Source organism: Fusarium oxysporum, chromosome VI, assembly GCF_013085055.1.
Source record: "Fusarium oxysporum Fo47 chromosome VI, complete sequence".
Classification (NCBI taxonomy): Eukaryota; Fungi; Ascomycota; class Sordariomycetes; order Hypocreales; family Nectriaceae; genus Fusarium; species Fusarium oxysporum.
In genome coordinates, this window is record NC_072845.1 from 283,597 (window position 1) to 303,665 (window position 20,069).

The 20,069-nt window shown below is 48.7% G+C and overlaps 8 protein-coding genes across 8 annotated transcripts; 4 read left to right on the forward strand and 4 right to left on the reverse strand.

Moving 5' to 3' along the window:
* Positions 1-21: 21 nt before the first annotated feature.
* Positions 22-1,787, reverse strand: FOBCDRAFT_320163 (uncharacterized protein; the record flags this gene model as incomplete). Its single annotated transcript, XM_031187480.3, has 2 exons — positions 22-201; positions 252-1,787. 2 exons carry the CDS (start codon positions 1,785-1,787, stop codon positions 97-99), a joined length of 1,641 nt encoding a protein of 546 aa, XP_031038615.2. The 3' UTR covers positions 22-96.
* A 1,779-nt stretch (positions 1,788-3,566) lies between these two features.
* Positions 3,567-4,912, forward strand: FOBCDRAFT_224921 (aspartic peptidase domain-containing protein). The gene is made up of 2 exons (XM_031187479.3): positions 3,567-3,755; positions 3,803-4,912. Exons 1-2 carry the CDS (start codon positions 3,648-3,650, stop codon positions 4,847-4,849), a joined length of 1,155 nt encoding a protein of 384 aa, XP_031038614.2. The 5' UTR covers positions 3,567-3,647; the 3' UTR covers positions 4,850-4,912.
* A 393-nt stretch (positions 4,913-5,305) lies between these two features.
* On the reverse strand, positions 5,306-6,373 carry FOBCDRAFT_320165 (L-asparaginase II; the record flags this gene model as incomplete). The annotated part of the gene is made up of 1 exon (XM_054704901.1): positions 5,306-6,373. The coding sequence occupies one exon, from the start codon at positions 6,371-6,373 to the stop codon at positions 5,306-5,308; it is 1,068 nt and encodes a 355-aa protein (XP_054560876.1).
* A 368-nt stretch (positions 6,374-6,741) lies between these two features.
* Positions 6,742-8,434, reverse strand: FOBCDRAFT_137079 (uncharacterized protein; the record flags this gene model as incomplete). The annotated part of the gene is made up of 2 exons (XM_059607972.1): positions 6,742-7,098; positions 7,169-8,434. Coding segments are annotated over 2 exons (1,623 nt in total), but the record flags the coding sequence as incomplete, so codon positions are not given.
* A 1,566-nt stretch (positions 8,435-10,000) lies between these two features.
* FOBCDRAFT_138190 (uncharacterized protein) lies at positions 10,001-10,357 on the forward strand (the record flags this gene model as incomplete). Its single annotated transcript, XM_059607990.1, has 1 exon — positions 10,001-10,357. A coding segment is annotated over one exon (357 nt), but the record flags the coding sequence as incomplete, so codon positions are not given.
* A 1,090-nt stretch (positions 10,358-11,447) lies between these two features.
* Positions 11,448-13,042, forward strand: FOBCDRAFT_320167 (glycoside hydrolase superfamily; the record flags this gene model as incomplete). Its single annotated transcript, XM_059612041.1, has 3 exons — positions 11,448-11,977; positions 12,037-12,116; positions 12,174-13,042. 3 exons carry the CDS (start codon positions 11,448-11,450, stop codon positions 12,965-12,967), a joined length of 1,404 nt encoding a protein of 467 aa, XP_059465053.1. The 3' UTR covers positions 12,968-13,042.
* A 1,730-nt stretch (positions 13,043-14,772) lies between these two features.
* FOBCDRAFT_294113 (glycosyl hydrolase family 71-domain-containing protein) lies at positions 14,773-16,703 on the forward strand (the record flags this gene model as incomplete). The annotated part of the gene is made up of 4 exons (XM_031187475.2): positions 14,773-14,913; positions 14,960-15,488; positions 15,539-15,591; positions 15,645-16,703. The coding sequence occupies 4 exons, from the start codon at positions 14,773-14,775 to the stop codon at positions 16,701-16,703; spliced, it is 1,782 nt and encodes a 593-aa protein (XP_031038610.2).
* Positions 16,704-16,899: 196 nt separating this feature from the next.
* FOBCDRAFT_294117 (glycosyl hydrolases family 31-domain-containing protein) lies at positions 16,900-19,599 on the reverse strand. The gene has a single exon (XM_031187474.3). It carries the CDS (start codon positions 19,558-19,560, stop codon positions 17,023-17,025), a length of 2,538 nt encoding a protein of 845 aa, XP_031038609.2. The 5' UTR covers positions 19,561-19,599; the 3' UTR covers positions 16,900-17,022.
* Between the last annotated feature and the right edge of the window lie 470 nt (positions 19,600-20,069).

Genomic DNA, 20,069 nt, shown 5'->3' on the forward strand with positions numbered 1-20,069 from the left:
TATTTTAAAGCATAAAATTATCTCCAATATGTTCCGCTAGTACTATTTTATGTATTTATCAGAGTCCCTTTTTTACCCTTGTAAAACTGAGGTTCTTCAACAAGCAAGGATCTTGGCAACTGCAGCTTCGGCGGCAACCATGACAATAGTCTGGATATTACCAGTAGGAAGGTCGGGGTGGATGCCAGCATCAGAGACAAACTAGAGATGATTAGCGAGTAGATCGGTAGAAAGAGACAAGCTACACTTACAAGGTTGTCCATGCCATATATCTTGGCGTTGGTGTCAACAACTGAAGAGCCTCCCTTGCGACCGTCATCAGTACCCATCTTGGTAGTGCCGGCATAGTGGTTCCCGCTGGTGACAGCCTTGATGATAGCTGTGGTGTTGGTCTCCTTCTGAAGAACGAATCCAGATGAAGAATCAGTGATCTTCTCAACCATATCCTGAACAAAGGCCTTCGCGGCCTCGACATCTCCATCTGTTTGCAGGTAAGGAGACTTCTCAATGACAGTCTTGCCCTCTTCAGTCATACCCAGAACACCGGTGGAGGTCAGGCCGTGGGTCATGTAGACCTTGATGGAAGCGATACCATCACCTCCAGCAGCACATGATCCTTGGAAGTATCGAGTGACGCCATCAGAACCCTTGTTGGAGCTGAAGAAGATCATGCGATGGCGGCCTTGAGTCAGGACTCCAGAGGACTTCTGCTCATAGAGATCAATGTTCTTGGTATCGGTGCCGTTCAAGACACTATCAGTGTCAAGCATGCCCCAAGCACCATCAGTCTTGACGGTGAAGGTGAAGATGGGGTGATCCATGAGGTTCTCGCCAACAGGAAGGTTGATCCAGTTTCTCTCAGCAGGAAGAGTGACGCCAGTCTTCTTAGCAGTAAGGATCTGCTTCTTGGGACCAATACCAGAGTTGAACAGCAGGCGAGGAGTTGTAAGGGCGCCAGCAGAAAGAACAACGCGACCGTTCTTGGAAAGCTTGACAATCTCCTTCTTACCTGCAGCAGTCTCAACCTCGACGCCAGTAGCTCGTGAGCCAGATCGGACAACGCGAATGACCTTGGAACCCATGCGAAGAGTGAAGTTATTTCGCTTCTGGGCAAGGGGGAGATAAGTCCTGACGGGCCCAGCTCTCAAGGCATTCTTGACATTCCAGGATGGCCAGCTGTAAACCTCGTGCTTCTCGTTGGGCTGTTTGATCATGTCAACCGATTTCCAGCCCAGATTATCAAAAAAGCCAGACAGGGTATTGTAGAGTCCCTGGTCGTATCGCTCGTTATTCTTGGAGGGGACTAGAGTGCCTTGATTGCGAGCATATAGTCTGTCGGCAGCCGGTGCAACATCGTTCCATTTCCAACCCTTGGGCCACTTGTCGTCAAAGTCGCGAGCAGGAGGATGCACAAAGACCATGTAGTTGACAGTGACACCGCCACCAAGGACACAAGCGGCCAATGCAGCAGTATCATCACACATATACTCGTTCCATAGATCAAGTCCACCAACAGCAGAAGAGAGACCAGGAACGTCGATCGGGGTGAGCGAAGAGTCCCAAGAAAGAGTGTGATTGGATCCAGTTGCAACGGTTGGACCATGTCCACGCTCGAGAAGCAGCACCTTCTTGTTGGCCTCGGAGAGTCGCTCAGCTGTGATCAGGCCAGCAGGGCCACCGCCAACAACGATGTAATCGTAGGTAGAATCGGCGGGCTTGCATGAGGCCGGTGCCGTGAGAGCGGCCAAGGTAAGGGCAGACACGCCCGAAAGAGATGAGAAGCGCATGATGAGCCTGGGAAATGACGATCCACTTTATAGATTGATAATGACTGGCATGGGACTGTCAATAGATGGTGAGGGAATCTGGTTTCTTAAGAAGTTGGTTGTTGAAAACCCGATCTTGTCGCCCCATTGTATGCTTTCGAGACCCTTAGCTCATGAGGTTTCATCGATGGAGCAAACCAAGGCATTTCCGTTAACCAAGCCCGAAGACTATACTGTCTACGCAATAACGCCGAGCAGATGGTGGGTGCCATGGTAGCTGATTCATGCTACGATGAGTTAAGATCCTCACAGTTCGCCGATTTGGCTCCATATTCCACGCTAATTCTTGATAAGATAGAGTGTCTACATTAGTCAGGTGTTCCGGGTTTGCCGTGAAACACTCGTCATGTCCGCCTAGGAAACGTCAAGCACTGTGTTGGGGCCAAGTTTGACAGGTCGTATCCCGGTCGGCTTGCAAATTCTCACCGTTTGTCATGATTATTCAGAAGAAGTGGTAGTCCAAAGACGGTTAGAGCCGTTGAGAAGTAGGTTTCGAACCTTTCTGGAACAGGTATGCTCGCTGTCATTGCCGAGACTAATGTCGGCTATTGATTGGACACTTTTATCGTCGGACGGAGATGCTTAAATCCCGCCAATCATGACAGATTTATGCGTCTTCCTTAAATTTTAACTTCGGCATTCAAGCCGGTTTTCAAATTCGCGTTTTCATCGGACTGACTTTGCACGATTCTCATCACACAATACGCGGAACCTCCTAAAGTTAGGTTAATCGTTTAGACGGGCAGTACAGTAAATAATACGTAATTGTGACGTATGTCTTGGATCACGTGAAGTTTAAATACTACATATCGAACACCAATTGCTTCCTGGAGCAAGCCGCAGGTATCTCGCATAGGTTATATAAGCCAGAGGCTGAGAGCAGGTCTAAATCACTGTTTTTCGGTCAGCAAGAAAGAAAGTATCATCGTTCACTCAATTCAGTTCATCTAACAGCAAAGAAAATGTACCTTTTTGCCCCATAGTTATTAAGGCCTTCTGGCTACAGATGCACCAATCTGCCAGTTAGTCTCCTCCCAAAGCAATATGGCCATTTTGCTCACGATGCAAGTGTCTCTGATACACTTCTGACAATTGAAAGAGTGTTCGAAAGCATACTGGATAGAGTATGCTTACAAAAATTAAAGACAGATTTTGCTACCCTGAAGCTGAAGCCACCAATAGAGTATGAGCCCATGCCTCGGTATCTCCGGCTACAGCGTAATCCTGTCCACTAAAAAACCGAGATTGCTCGTATCAAGCCAAGACTGCACAAGCGCTAAGTTTTTTAGCATGTCTCACAAACATCATGCACTGAACATTCGATCTCCTATCAATTGATGTAAACATCGGTAAGATCACCACAACAGATAAAGAATTCTATGATTCCTTTGGCATGCGACATCTGGCCTCATGTATCAGGGTTTCATTCACCAAGAGCCCGCGCTCGAATTGGAAAAGAAAACTGTCGATTGGTGGCTTCTGCTGTGATAAGGTGATGGACAACGATGTGAGTTACAGTGAGAGATGATTCGAGCTATCTGATGGGCTTAGATATATGGACGGATTGTGAAGTGCATAGATGCAGATTATGCAAGGGATGTTAAGCAAATGCCGTCCTTTAGCTTTGCGCACCCTAATAATAGCTACAACAGCCGAGATTAGTTCGTGTTTATGGAGTCGCTGGCCACTTAATCTCGTTCGGTGCGCAATACGTCACATGGTGTATGTTGCCTATAAGACATCGCAGCAACCTACGATTTGTTGACGGCCTATCCCGCCCCTTTCACATTTGCTCGACCTCGTCATTGACCTCATACAACAATGGGTTCTGTCACTCGTTTCGCTTCGGCCGTTTTGGCGACTTCGACCCTTCTCGGCGCTGCCTCAGCTGCCGTTTTGGACATGCCCATGGTCATCAAGGATGGCTATGTATGTTGATCGGACTGTGTCGTACATGCGAAAACTAACTTTGATAGAAAATGGTTCAGGTCGGCGTCGGAAAGCCCGAGCAAGACTTCCTTCTTCTCTTCGACACTGGAAGTGCTTCGACTTGGATGATCGATAGCGAGTGCGCCACGGAGTGTCTCCACTACAACAAGGACCGAGTCGGGTATAACTTCACCGCATCTTCTACTGGCAAATACACGGGAGAGGACGCCTCCATCGACTATCTCGGAGGAAAAGTTGCTGGCCCGACCGTGGAAGAGCGCTTCGAGGCGCACGGGCTGACCTGGCAGTCGAAGTTTATCGCAGCCAACGAGAGCAATTGGTCTTCGCTGGCCGCTGCCGGCTTCATGGGCCTGGCTTTTGGTAGCATCGCTGATGGCGGCGCTACACCCGTTTTCGAGACTCTTATGGCGGAGAAGAAGGTGGACGAGCCTCGATTCGGAATTTACTATTCGAAAGAAGATGGCGACGATACCAAGGGCAAGCCGGGAAAGGGCCTCCTCACACTAGGAGGGTCCAAGGAGAAGGAGTACGTCAAGGGCGACTTGATTGATATTCCGATCAACACCAACCTCAATGACTATGATGTCTGGAGATCCGTACTTCACAGCACTACCGCCTCAACAAAGGGAAAGAACAGCTCCCAGACCAGATCTAAGGTCGACATCGATGTTAGGGTTGTATTTGACACTGGAGCTTCTGGTATCACACTTCCCGAGTCCAAGATCGTCGAAGTTTACGAATCTATCGGCATGAACTGGACGGCAATTCTCAACGGCGACCATATTCCCCTGTGCAGCGAGTTTACCAAGGACTGGTCTGTTGCCTTCGAGGTTGGCTACTACGGTGACAGCAGGTTCCTCAACGTCACCGGCGATCAACTGGCTCTTCCTGGTTTTGCAAACAGAGACGATGCTTGCTGGCCACCGATGGATTCTGGGGCTGAGGGCTTCGCCTTGCTTGGTACTCGGTTCCTGAAGAACTTCTACACCGTCTGGGACTACGGCGTGTTCCCCGAGGAGGCTGGGTTCATCCGTCCCACCCTGTCTTTTGGCTACTTGAAGGAAGGCAAATAGATCAATAATATCGTATCCTGGTTTCGCTGGGCAATATACTTATACGACTTTCTTCGTGTTAAATCGCTTTTGTTCCGCTCCGCTTTCTTTGACCAATGCTCTGTCCCTCATATGAGTTGTGGAGGTAGGTATGCAATGCTCCCCGTTAAAGATTATTTGAAGCTTTGTGCATGTCTCTCATTTAAGTCCAGCGCTCAACTCCATTACGAATCAGCCGCAGTTGCAGTAGTAAGAGTACTATTCATGCATTAGCTCGGTATCGTTGGGGCCTCGTAATGGGGTTTATAATTGTAACATATACCTGGCTGAGAGCAAGCTTCTAGTGCAGCTGACTCTGCTCCGCCCATGATCAAGAGGTGCCCGATACAGTCATCACAGTTTTTCATAGCCATGCAATGTCTCTGACATTCTTGTTGAGCGCGTGTTGTGCAACCAGTAGTGCATTGTCTAGGTGGATTACTCGTCGTGCAGTTGTATGTCGTCGAGATTGACGGAACCAATAACGACTTCCACAGTATTCCGCCTTTTGAAATAATGCCACTCTTGTAGTGACATTCTTGTCTGGATTGTTCCGATGTTGAGCTGCTCCAGAACCTCCATTACCACAGCATAGAGAACCTCGTAGTTTCCATCATCTACCTTGACGGAAATGCCCACAGCACCGTGGACTCCTAGACGCTTAGTGTCGGCGCACTCGCGTATCCCTACAGCATAGCACCCATCAGCACCTAGCTTGCCCATCAACTGTCCTCCGTATGCTTCCATCAGCTCTGTACAGAATCTCCCCTCTCCTGCAACAAACTCGGGGTGTTGTGTCATGGCATGATAAACTCGTGCGAGGTTCTTAGTCCTTGTGGAAGAAGATATCTCTGGCGTATCGGCCGCGGCGGCGAATTTGGCATACATCTGAGCCAAGTAGAAGAGTGGGAAGGCTGGGGCTGGCAGGTTGCACCCATCAACACCCCATTGGACAAGGCTTGGATTAGGGCAGAGGTCTTCGACCACTTGTTTGGTACGGACTTGCATGGGATGTTCAGGTAAGTGGTAGTCTTGGGGGTCGGTACCGATGGCGAGAGCACCAGCTATCATACCAGCATGTTTGCCAGAACAATTATTATAGACACCTCCAGTGTAGTCGACACCTCTCTTGGCCCAGAGCTTGTTGATAGCCGGAGATATGGACGCGTGTCCACCACAGCGGTACTGTACTTCCTGAGCTCCAGCTTTGACCATCATGGCCTTGGCCCTTTCCACATGCTTATCTTCACAATTATGTGAAGCACAGATGAGGGCAAGGTCAACTTGATCAAAGACAGTGTCACAGACCCCTGTCTCGATGATTGCAACAGCTTGTGCAGGTTTTGCCGTTGAGCGGGCAAGGGTGAATCTTGTGGGATCGCCAACAGAAAAGATGATACAGCCCTCAGAGTCGGTGACAGCGACGTGGACATAGTGGACGTTTTCGATTATGCCATTTCTATCCGTGGTGACCCGGTTGTGTCGGGCTGCTGTGCTTCGTGTCATAGTACTGGGAGCAGCGTGTTTTGCTTGGTCTAGAGATAAGATAGGTCAACGATGAATTACGACGGAAAACTAATCATGATTTACTACCATACGAAATGATTTTATATCTCTCCAGAACGAAGATTTCGGAGGCTGAAGCCCTCAATCTCACTTTAGCACGTCCAGTTAGGGAATACCCAGCGACTCCGTACCCGCCGCATATTCCTCTATACGTCGCGAGCTAACCGAATAAGTCTAAGTCAGCCTCCGTACCCATATTATAGTCACAATTGAGCCAACCAAAGTTGAGCTCTGCAGCTCCGTACCCACTGCCCTTGGCACACCAATCTCGACCATGTGAGACTGGGCCAAAATGAATGCTGCCCTCATCAGATTGGGTCCCAAAGTCCGCTCTGGAAAAAGTCATGGGACAATGAGTCAATATTGAACAGCTCCAGCTCTCCAGGCATGACCAAGAACGGATCGACAGCCAACCCAACGAGGGGATTGCCTGGCTCGGAGCCTAAACCATCATGCAGAGGCAAAACAAAATGGTTCTTGAGACTAATCTCGGACTTGGTCTCACCTCTCAAGTCAGGTGCACGAGCCTCATTCGCCCCGAACGAAGGCCTGGGTGAAAGGAGGTCCCAAAACCATGCAGATTGAAAGCTGATTGTTGTGCCTTGACTTGAGCATTGCCGGTAGTTCTCCCTAGCGAGTGCCTGGAGCTTTCGTAGAGCATCAATCTCGGGTCTTTGTGTTAGCTCTTGACTTGAATATCTTGGCGTGTAAGTTTACATAATATCTGCTACATACCTTCTGTGAAATGTGCGGCCAGGTCTGAGCTACTTGGCACAAGAATTCTTCACATTTGCTTAAGTTATTCTGCGCCTTTTGAGCGATCTCCTGGTCCTTGGAGAATTGAAATAACCAGGAGACCGTCGCAGTACTGGCCATTGCGTTCGCAATCATCGGATCAACTATATCCATTAGGTTATCGAACATTTCGAGTAGTCGAAATGTCCAGTTGGAATGATAAATCGCCATATCAATCCTTTGCTGCATGAAGAAGCATGACGGAGGGATGTTACCTCGAGAGGCCAAGACAGATAGATGGATAAAAGGGTGGTTGAGAATGGCGTGGGTGGCGTGCCACATCAGCTGGCCTACCATAAAGCGGTTCCAAAACTCGGGATACCGAGAAACTTCATCTTTGGTTCGCCTAGAGAGGTATGCATTGCAAAGAAAGAGCTTTTTAGGACTCTTGGCTTCAAACTCGATCAGCTCAAGATTTATTCTCATATGTATTGAGTCAGGCGACCAAGACTTTTCAGTTTTGCCCTGTCGAAGAGTGTGCAAATAGGATGTGAGTTCTCCCCATATGTCGATGATGCGCAAACTGTGTGCGATAATGCCGACTCTATCGATCTCAGTGGTAGATGAGCCAGTCACATGTACGGTATCCTGGGCAGCTTCTTCTGTACCAGAAGAGTCAGGCAGAGGTGGTATCAGAGTCAAGTCGGGATAGTCTGGAATTTGCAAATCAGACGTAGTGGTTTTAATTGGTACAAAAAGGCATTCGAGAGCATGTACAAGCCAGTAGGATCGAGTCTGTGCATGGTCCCTGGGTGTAGATAGACATTCGTAGGAGAGAAGCCGTAGGGCCTCTATTCTTGAGGCAGTCCCCGTCGTCATCCAAGCACGGTTGAGCTTTTGGGCTGAATAATCGGTCAGTATAATAAATTTTAGGAACAGACTTAGCGTACTCTTGAGATGCTTCAAAGCTATTAAGCATAAAGCCTGTACTAGTTCTATCGCTGGTACCCCCTCGGAGGACTCTTCCATGACAGTCTGCTCAGCTTCGCGTGAGTAGAACTCAGCTGCAGTTGATTCCTGGCCGTTAAAAAAATTGTGAGTAGAAAAGTTCAACATGAGAGACATGAAGCTCCAGAGAAGATATCGAGGTGCTGTGTTTAGCTTTGCAGCAAGGTCTGGTTCGACAAATACTGGTAAGGGTTGGAGGTGGATCTTCTTCTTATAAACATCAATAAAATGACTAATGACTGGCAAGCTCGGATCGGGTCTTTCAAGACATCAAATCAGTATAAAATCTTTTCCAAGCTAACCCTAAGGATAATATAAAAGGTAGTACCTTGCGGTAGAAAATATATCGAAAGTCTGTTGCATTGACAAAAGGTCTATAGCGTGAGAGGGTTGATCTGCGCATCTTTGATTTTCGGAGTCCACTGCATGATTAGCATAGCTTATTAGGTCATTGGAATTAATTGCTGCACGCGCCGATGTACTCCATATAGGTTTCCGGCTGTCATGGAAAATAAGTCTTAGTCGTAGTAAAAGTTCGCATTAGTCCGGCTTACGCTGCTCTTCTTCGCGGCCTCCCACCGTCAGACCCAGGCCGACCTCTTGGTAGATAATGACATTGATCTCCAAGACGTTTACAATACGAGCAGACAGGTCTTTCAGCCGTACATTTTGTCTTCTTACGTCTATCATAAGGTAAGCGTCTCGACACCATGTAGGGGGAATGTTACGGTACCGGCATGGCTCGCAGGCGTGGCGAGTGAGAGGCTCGAGGCCTGGGTTAATAGGTGGCATGCTCTTTGCTATTGTCTTCAAGGATGACGAATTTAGGGAGCTAGGCTGGTAGTAGTGGAAATCATGAGTTGGAAGAAATGAATGCGGGAGCGGATTAACCTAGGCCCGCATTTCTTCATGACCCTACACCACCGGAAATGCCAAGAAACAGCAACCGCATTATAAGTGCTGACTAGATACGAAGAAACGAGAAAGAACGGCCGAGAACTACCTATCACAGTATACGGCCGTTTAAAACTTGCAAGGTTTGTTTATAGATATATCGTTCTTCATAGCTTATGCTCACCCTACTCCAGTTCAGGCCGAGACATCAATATCTGAACGGACGATTTCTGGAAGAGATGACCAATCGCAAGATCCACCACCTGAAATTCAAGCAGATGATTTTAATATCCAGTCCCCGCCTTTCACATATCAACAACGCTAATCGAATACTGGTTTCGATACATTTATCCAGTTCGCTCCACGTTCGATTTCGAGGTGAACAACAATCGCTTATTTGCTCGAAACTCATGGGATAAATCTGAGGCCGCCTTCTACACGATGCAAGTCATGTCGGCTGTGTGTCTTGTAGACACTATGCCCCATCTGAGGCAAGCCATAACGTCGCTGAGAGAACAATCTACTCTCGCCATTACCCACGGAATATCCCGAGTACGAGACGTAGGCGTAGGTCAAGTTACAGCTGATTTGGTCTTTGCTGTATTGGCAATGTGAACCTCATCCCATTGGGTCACTTCTAGGAACTCGGACGATCCGTGGCTGGAATCAGCTAGAGAATTGCTTTCTATCTAGAATCTTGGGATTTAGGCGGCGGACGCTCTGCTATATGCCTATTTCTGTCAAGCTTTGGTCTACTGGGAGATGCTTCTTGCATTGGTAGACCGTGGCTCAAACCCCTGAAATGTCGAGAAAAGACGACGGAAATACCAGGACAGACTTCGTCCGGCCATGTTACCAGAAGATGATACTTTTGGAACAACATCATCTGAGCATTAGTCAATCAGTTCAAGTCTTAAGCCACTAGGAACACTTCCAAACTCTTGGTGTGGCATATCGAACGAGGTCATTGAGATTTTCGGCCGGCTATTGGCCCTCTGTCGAAACACGTGCGATTACAAACAAGATCAGACAACCACTGGCCTCAAAATAGCAAGCAAGGCCCTTTGCGACATAGCAGTCGCTCGCGAGCTCGAGAAAGAGCTTTTGAGTGTGGACTTTAAGACTATCGTGCTTCTAGAGGAGCCGCAAGACTTTGATGTCGATACACGGGATCATAACGCCCCCGTGTCTCATCTACTAGAAACAGCCGAGGCATATCGTAAAGCTGGGTTGCTGCAGCTGTACCTGACCTTTGATGATCTTGTCGTCAACGCAAGCGGTGGATAAAATGCATCAGCCAGCAGTTCTGATGTTGCAAAGGATAAAGCATCTCGAGCGAAATCTCTCATTGACTTGACTCTGTAGCTTGTGACTACACTTGAAAGGATTCCAGCTGAATCAGGTTCAAAGTTCATTCACCCCATGTGATATGTTTCTGCGGCAGTGGGTCTCAAGTTTTTCACTGTCCAAGAACACCAGAGGGAGTCAATAATGATCCATCTGATATCTTCATTTCGCGGCTGGAATGGGATTTATTGGATCTTACATCGTTAGCATGTCTATGAGGAAGATCACATACCGTGACCGCATTTATTCCGCAGTCCGTTCTCAGGGTTACAGAAACAAGACGTTTCGTCTTGTCAAGGCTCGACGTGGTTAGACAAACTTTGCCGTACAAAGCGAGCGATAGCTTTCGGCGGCTTGTTAAAACTATATGGTCAGAATATGATAGGACACAAACGAACTCATCAGCAAAGCATTGGTATAAGATTTTAAGCCAGATAGTGTTAGATATGCCTTTGTAATTTCGGTCTGCTTTTTTAATACCATAAAATATCAGCAAAAAGCGTACCAATCAGGGTCATCCCACCTTTTGACAAGTTTGTGAGATGATTGGATCGCGTGAAACTTCTCCTATACTACCCCGCAATGTTAGCCTTGGATCATGGATGTCATGCGAACGCATACACACTGATCAACCATCGCCTCTCCCACCGGACTTTCCCCACCGGACACAAATTATAGACCAAAGCCTCCCACCGGAGAGACGTGCTGAACTAAGACAGGGACCTTTCGAGTACGTAGACTAATGAAAACCTCTAGAGCATTTGCTAGAGGGGCATGGAAGTGTTCTTGACCTTGAAGCCTATGAGGCAATGCCGGACGCCTCATCCGTCCCCACGGGGTAGTTAGTGCGGGAACCAGCTAAACTGCCGAGTTCCGTGATACCCCTAACTTGTCAAGTATAAGTATAGTTTTGATCCCACGACACATGTATCGCTTCTAGTTCAAGCCTTTACATCACGACAACATCTTCGCTACTTACTCAAATCTCAAAATCTTACGTCTTCTCCAAGGTTCTCACCTACCTGGAACTATGCGATCTCTGACTATCAGCGGCCTGGTGGCCTTGGCAGCGCTACCTCAGCTGGGCCTTTCGTCTGCCCTCGAGCGCCGCCAAACGTCATCCAACACGGCTACAGTCGACCTCTCCAAGGGTCGTGGGCCGCCGAAGCACTTGGCTTCTGGGTTTATCTACGGCATTCCTGACTCCGGGTTTGGCCAATCCCCAACTCAGATCCCTGATCACTTTTACACTGACATGGGCTTTAACTATGCCCGTGCCGGAGGCGCACAGATGAACGAGGGTGGCTGGGTTCAGGGCCTTCAAGCCTATGCCGCGCGATTCAACTCGACCAAGCAGAACTATCTGACCTCTCGCAAGTTCGGTGCCAGGTTCCAGCTCTTGCCCCACGATATCTGGGGCACTGATCATGCAACCTCAACTACGGCCTGGCCTGGCGATAATGGCGATTGGACAGATTACGACAAGTTCTTGAACCAGTTGCTTGGTGACCTGCAATCTAACAACATGTTGGACGGCTTGGATATCGACATCTGGAACGAGTAAGTGAAAGTGTTGTATTATGCTACTGGCCAGTGCTATTCTGACGCAGCACACACAGAGCCGATGGTTACTTTTGGAGCCGCAGCCAAGATCAATATCTGCAGATGTGGAAGCGCACATACCAACGCATTCGATCCTGTAAGTCTTGATGGATTGAACGCGGAGGAATTCTACTAACTCCGGTACTCCCATCAGCCTCCGCATTTAAAAACGTCCTCCTCGTCGGTCCCTCCAGTGCTGGACAGCCTTCGACCTCAAACAGTTGGTGGGTGGCATTTGTGAAATATGTCATGGCCAATAAGGTAGTTCCCGACCAGTGGACGTGGCATGACGAACCTGGCGACGTGGCCAATGACCATGGTAACTGGCAAGCACTTCGTCAGCAGTACAATGCACCCGACAACCAAGTCAACATCAACGAATACGCCGTCTTCTCACAGCAGGTTGCGACAGGTGCAGCCTGGTGGATCTCACGTCTGGAGCGATACAACTACATCGGACTTCGTGGAAACTGGCTCAGCGGATGCGCCTTGCACGACTTCATGGCATCTCTGCTAGGCAAGTCCGATGACAACAGCTGCACCGCCGGAGGGTACGTCCCCAACGGCGAGTACCAAGTCTACAAGTATTACAACCTCAACATGACCGGCACTCGAGCCACCACGACTGGGAGCGGGGACGGGAAGCTGGACGTGTATACAACTATCGGAACAGACAAGGTTCGCGTTTTGACGGGCGTGAATATCGCTACTGGTACGTGGTACATTACCATAAACAACCTCAGCTCCGTGGGTCTCCCGACTTCAGGCAGTCTTGCTATCCACACCTATGGATTTGTTGATAATGGCCACTATGGAGGAGTCTCAGCCCCCACTGATAGAGGAGTGTATTCGCATACCTACTCTGGAAACTCCGTGACGTTTCCTGTTTACCAGACGAATGTTGATAAAAACACTGCTTGGGCTTTTGAGTTTGCAGTTGGTCATTGATAGCAAGAGGCAATTTTTTCAGATAGTTGGCATTTGGTCCGCCATGCTAGATACTTTAAACATAGCCAAATCGAGGAAGTTTATTATAAGAAAGTTAGTGACATCGATATCTACGACAAAAAGATTACTGATGATGTCTGGAGGCGTCTGATTGATTGTCTATACTACCCTATCCTGAAGTGCTTGCGACATGAAATGTTAAACACTCTTCAGGATTACTAACCAAATCTCTAGTGATAAAATATGAGGTCACTCACTTTAAGCTTACTGAGAGATACCCTGAATGAGCTCATATATCTGGTCTGTGAGCATAATGGTAAAAGCGTGGCTGTGTTGTAGTCCTGCAAAAAGTCCTCGGCCTCGGCTGAACGAGAGAGAATTCGGAATCCATCCGTCTCGGTCGATATAACCTGAGCCAACGGCTTTCCAGCGCGGTAAATAAGATTTGAGGCAACTGCCCAGTCGAGGTAGAGAGCTCTTCAAGGCTAGCTTCGTTGGAAGTGCGTGGTACAGGAATAACTGGTATCGTGAGCTGTCTGGTGGTGTTGTCAATATCTACCACCCTTGCAAGCGTCCTAAAATCTGTATACCCATTTCATTAAGCGCTGATACTGCGGAAGATCCACAGTCACTGAGCCTTGTCACCGCTGCTGCAATGACTCAACCAACAGCCAAGCTGTTTAAAGGCCTCAACAATTAGTGCAGTGATCAATCAAGATGGAACAAGAGCATTCTCTTGGTCCGCACTAGACAAAACACCTTCCTCGGATTCTCTCCATCCGACAGCTTACCCTCGATTAAGCCCGTTGCTAGCGCCAGGCGAGCGATAAATTTCAGCGAGTCGACCGTCACTGGTGTTAGAAGCAATTCTCCTCGATCGGTATCCACCTTGAGGGCAAGGTTGATCACACGACTTCAACTCTATGCCTATAAGAGATTCAATGCCAACATCAGCCAACCGACGCTATAGGCTGATGTCTTCGACTTGGAAGTTTATAACGGTAGCCCCGATTTTCTTTGTCTTGTTGGCGTGGCTGGGCCTCGTGAGTGCTGCTGGCGATGAAGGTTTCTTCAGTTTACGTTCCTATGATTTCGCCTTGGCGGATAAGCGATTGATACCTTGTTTCTCAAGGTTACCTGCTCCGGCCCTAGTGATATTTTGAATGATGACTGGGACCCGTTTGCGACTCATGGCTAATGCATCCCTAGTCATGTTGACTAGCATCTTACGTACTATTTCTTGGGAACTTGTGTATAGTGACCAAATACTAACGCCGGATTGCCGTGAATTTGGGCAAAATGGTAATTGATTTCCTATTATGGCCGACAGTGCGGAGTTGGTGAATCCTTCAGAACCCTGTCACCCTCGTATTTATACTCGGTTGCAGCCCATAGACATGGTTGAACTGGAGACTCCTCTTGGCACTTATCTGACGACTCTTAGACAAAGAACCTTAGGAGCAAAGGTAGTGACAAAATACAGCTATATTGCCATTTCTCTAACGTGTAAATATGTACCTCATTGTAGCTTACAGGATCGATCTTTCAGGTTAGCGTATGTTAATATCTTTCAAACACACCATTAATCCATGAAACACGCTGTCAGCCCACTGCATGTTTATGGATCTCCTGACCCACAGCGTTGCAATCTCCTTGCCTGCACGGTCTGCATGCCCATTCCGTATAACCTGGGTTGTTTTTTCAAGTTTAAAAATGTACATAAAAGCAGCAGATTCTGCTCTTTAATCCCTCATGTTCATTGACAAACCAACGACCAGCAGTTTGGTAGTCGAACATAGTTCACTATGGTTCTCGTTTCTCGCCTATTCCAAGGCCTTGGCCTTGCAGCCTTCGCTGCTACGGTTTGTCAAGGTGCTGTTCTTGACAGTCGATCGCTTGATGAAAGAGCCTCGTCGAGTGATCGTCTAGTGTTCGCTCACTTCATGGTATGCATATCTGCCGCTCATGTCCAATCTCAATTAACATCATCAGATCGGTATTGTTGGCAACAGACAAAGCTCTGCCGATTATGACGATGATATGAAGCGTGCAAAGTCCGCTGGCATTGACGCCTTTGCCCTCAACATCGGCACCGACGATTACACGGATGCACAGCTCGATTACGCGTACGAGTCTGCCAACCGTAATGGCATGAAGGTTTTTATCTCATTTGACTTTCATTTCTGGTCGGTTGGCGATGCAGCCGCTGTTGGTCAGAAGGTCAAGAAGTATGCCGACCGCCCAGGTCAGCTACGCATTGACAACAGAGTTTTTGTGTCCAGTTTTGCAGGAGATAATCTCGATGCCAATGCTGTCAGAAGTGCTTCTGGCTCTAATATCTTCTTCGTCCCCAACTTTACTCCTTGGGGAGGCTCTACGAACGGTATTGATGGTGCTCTGAACTGGATGGGCTGGCCAAACGATGGTAATAACAAGGCGCCTAAGGATGGTAAGAGTGTCAGTGTCGCCGATGGTGACAAGAGTTACACGAACTGGCTTGGAAACAAAAAGTACATGGCTCGTACGTATCCCTCCTCTACATACTAGTGCAGGTGACTGACCCATAACTAGCTATCTCGCCCTGGTTCTTTACTCACTATGGCCCTGAGGTCGACTGGTCCAAGGTTAGTTCCCTCTTGTCATGGAAAAGGAATGGCCGAAAAAATAACAATATCAGAACTGGGTCTTCCCAAGCGGCTCACTCATCTTCGACCGCTGGAACGAGGTTATTCAAAAGGGTTTCCCCATGGTTGAAATCCTTACCTGGAACGACTATGGCGAGTCTCACTATATCGGACCCCTCAAAAACAAACACACCGACGATGGAGCATCCAAATGGTCCAACGATATGCCTCACAACGGTTGGCTTGACCTCTCTAAGCCCTTTATCGCCGCATATAAGAACAAAGACACCAGCGTGGCCAAGTACATTGAAAAAGATCAAATCATTTACTGGTATCGCCGTAATCTGAAGGGTCTCAACTGCGATGCTACCGATACGACCTCTGGTAGAGCGCCACCTAAGCCCAATGAGAATTATTTCCAGGGTCGCCCAGATGGATGGCAATCAATGGAAGACACTGTCTACGTTGTGAGTCTGCTCAAGTCTGCTGGAACAGTGATCATCAAATCAGGAAGCAACACTGTCACGAAAGAGGTCCCTGCTGGAGCTACTCTTATTAAGGTCGATGCTAGCCTTGGCAAGCAGACATTCACTCTCAAGCGTGGCAGTACCAACGTCTTGGCTGATACCTCTCTTATGGACATCACTGCTGTCTGCTCCTGTGGCTTGTACAACTTTAATGCCTATGTTGGTACCGTTGCCGCCGGCTTTTCTGACCCTCTCGACAGCAGTGGTCTCGCGTCTTTGACTGTTGGTCTGCACGTCACAACCTGCCAGGCTAAGCCTTCTCTCGGAACCAACCCTGCTTCTCCGACACAAGGAAATGACCCCCCCACGGTGACTGACACAGGAAACGGAAAGGCTTGTATCGAGGGTGCTGTAGCAGACGGTCAAAGCGGTAACTATCTTGGTCTCTGCCAGTTTACTTGTGCCTATAACTACTGCCCTCCAGCTCAATGCAAGTGTACTAGGTATGGAACAGCTCTATCACCTCCAGCTTCCAATGGCCGTGAGGGTTGCCCTGCTTCCGGTCTTGGGGACAGTTATAAAGGACTGTGCAGTTACACTTGCAACCATGGGTATTGTCCAGATACTGCTTGTAGATACTGTTAAGGATACAATCGGTACGTGGCTGTAAGAATATTATGGCAGAGGAGTCATGTTATGTTGAGTGATTGGCGCAGAATACTCTTGCTTTTATAATGATTTTCTTCTGAAATACCAAGCTAGCCACCCACCCAGGCCTTGTAATATAAATCACTTCATGCCTAGGAATACCACCAAAACGCGTTTACGCGAACGTAAGACATCCAGAAATCATGAATTGGGTTCGCTCTTAAGGACTGTTTAACTAGACTACCAATACAGCAGAAAAGCCCAACTATCGCTGGCTTCTGTTATCCGACAAACTGTCTCATTACCCACGTAACATCTACTTTAGCTCAAATTGCTTTTTGCCCTCTGCACTCAGACCCAAGGAAACAACTTCCTTATCCTCACTCACGACCGTTCTCAGGTCTCCGAAGGGCAGAATGACAACCAGTGACTTCCAGGGTGCTTGGAAGCCAGAGCTTTCATCCTTGGAGAACTTGACCTTGATCTCAGACTCCGTAGCCGAGTAAGCAATAGTGTAAGAAGAGATCTTGTTTTTGGTTGACACAGAGGTACCATCATCTTCATACCACGTTGTCTCATACCACTTGCCATCACGAGACGCCTTCTGAGGAGGGAAGATCTCGACAGCTCGGTAGTCATCAAGAGGGAGGTTTGCGACGTTCTCCTTCTCGCCGGGAGAGAGAACCTGGACATCTCGACCAACAGCGACGGCACGGCCAACCTTGCCGAGTACGGGAATGCCAGCACCATGCCACTCAACGTCAAGGTCAACCCATTGACCAGCCTCGAGATACTGGTATGGCGCATTCAGGTTCAGGTACCCCTCATCGTCATCTGATGCCTTGGGGAGATAGAACTTGACCTTGCTTGCTCCGGCCTCGAAGACGCCTCCGACGAGCATGGAGTCACCAAGCCAGTACTGATTCTCTCCATCGAGCAGCTTCCATACTTCGGGGTCAGACTCGTAGCCCCAACCGATCCATCTTTGTGGTGGCGAAGCAGTCTGGTGACTCTCAAGAGACAGAGAGTAGATGTAAGGAATCAATGCATAGCGACGCTTGATAGTCTTGCGGACAAGATGGGTGATAGATGGATGCATCCAAGGCTCTATGACATCACCGATTGAGTTGTCTTCGCCTGTCTTGAAGCAGTTGATTGCGAATCGAGGAGAGTAGATACCGAGTTGGACCCATCGAAGAAGAAGCTCAGGGTCGGGCTGAGGACCCTCGAAGCCACCAATGTCATGTCCGTAGCATTGCATGAGGGAGAGACCGGCGTTGAGACCGAGAGCAGTCGAGCCTCTCATGCTATCCCAGCTGGTAGTGTTGTCACCACTCCAAGAGCTACAGGCGTAGCGCATAGTACCGGCTGTAGCACTGCGAGTAAGAACGAAAGGACGCGAGTCTGGGTTGACAGCCAGAAGAGCATCGTGAGAAGCCTTGCCGTTGAGCTCGGTATGTAGACTGCGGCCCCAGAGACCGACTTGAGGACGCTTCTCAAGGCCTTCAGGAACCTCGAGTACATCCTTGTTGACGTTGAGAGCGCACTCCCATTCGTCATCGGGGATCGTGTACTCGTTGTTATCGTTCCACATGCAGTCAATACCCTCTTCTGCGAGCTTCTTGATCCCATTATACCACCAGTTGTAGCCGGCCTCGGAAGTGAAGTCGATATGACCACCGTTGGCTCTCTCACCTCCTCCTGCGCTCCAAAGCTTGGTGACAGCTGGTTCCTTGGTGTGAGGATCAAGGAAGAGACCTCCAGCGTCCTTGAGCTTCTGGTACTCGGGATGACTGGAAACGAGATATGGCTTGACGTTGGCGATACAACGCATGCCCAGCTTATGGAACTCCTTGATCCAGTCCTCGGGATCGGGGAAACGGTGACGATTCCAGGTAAAGACGTGTCGGTTCTTGGGGTGCTGCTCAGCCACGGTATACCCGGATGACATCTGGTAAGCTGAACAAGGAATGTCGTGCTCCTTCATCTTGTGTGCCAACTCGATCAAAGCTTCGCCAGCAGGGGGATCGTCAAGCATGGAGTATTTCATGCCGCCAGAGAGGTATCCGAAAGCCCAGCGGGGTACAAGAAGAGGATAACCAGCAAGATCCGCATAAGTCTGGACAACTTCTTTGAGTGTCTTTCCGGTAATAATGTACTCTTCCAGACCTCCAAAGTCCTGACGATAGACCTTGTAGAACCCCCACATACCATCCATCTCAGAGCCGATGGAGTATTCTCCTCTTGTATGGCTGGTAGAGAACATGGCTACGCAGCCTTGAGGTGTAGCATTGATCAAGAGGGGGATGTTCTTGTACAGAGGGTCAGTTCGGTGGGCGTCGTATCCAAAGCTGTCGGTTGCTGATATTTGGAAGCGGCGACCAGAGAGGTCCATTGGTGCAGCCTTTTCTCCGAGACCGACATGGAACGTCTTGCGGTTATACTGAGTGTAGTGAGCGACACCGTCGCCATTGACGGCATAAGATCTGTTATCAAGATCCTGAAGGATCGGTGGCTGACCGTCGAAGCCTACAGAGAGAAGAGGTGTCTCTCCAGCGTAGTCGACATTGGCAATCACATCACCGATCTGGATCTTGGTGCCTTTGTCGGTTGATGTGACTTTTAGCTGAGCACCATCCAGCTTCGTCTCAGCACGAGGGACGCTGGGGCGAGGCGGTAGAGGATGGGTGGCGGATGTGAAGGTGGTTCTGAAGACGTTGGGACGGACGGCTTCAAAGTTGAACTCGAACGGTAGAGTGGCATCGTTGCAACGCAAGTGGACAGACGGCTGGTTGCTGTCTTTACTGGCTGCCTCGACAGTCCACGAAGAAGGAATGCGTTCACGTTGAGGCATGATGAAATAATAATCGAGCTCTGATGTGCAAACTCAATAGTTAACGATTGAAGGAGGAAAATAGAGGAGGGAATGCTCCTCTTTTAACTTTACGCAACATGCATTCATTGCCGGGTTCGGGATGCAAGTATCGCCTCATTTACAACTAATATCTACCGAAAAGAAGCCAAGATCGGGTCTGCCTCATTTTGTCCGACGCCATCGCCGGAGAATTCTGCCCAAATCCGGTTCTGCGCTGCCTCGTGACCTGTTCAGTACTAAACCCCTCACGCTCGAGTCGGGGAAAACACCAAAAAGTCCGACTTCGTTGCCGAGAATCCCCACGGGGTAAAAAGTCCACTCTGACAGCCAGCAACGGCATTATTTCTGATGATCATATAGCTCGATTGAACCCCGGAGATTTTGAACCAGTTTTCTTTTTCCAGTACTCCAGAGACATAGAACTAGTTTTTATTTATATTTAAACAAGATCAAAGTGAGATCCAGCTCATAATGTCATATTGAGAATT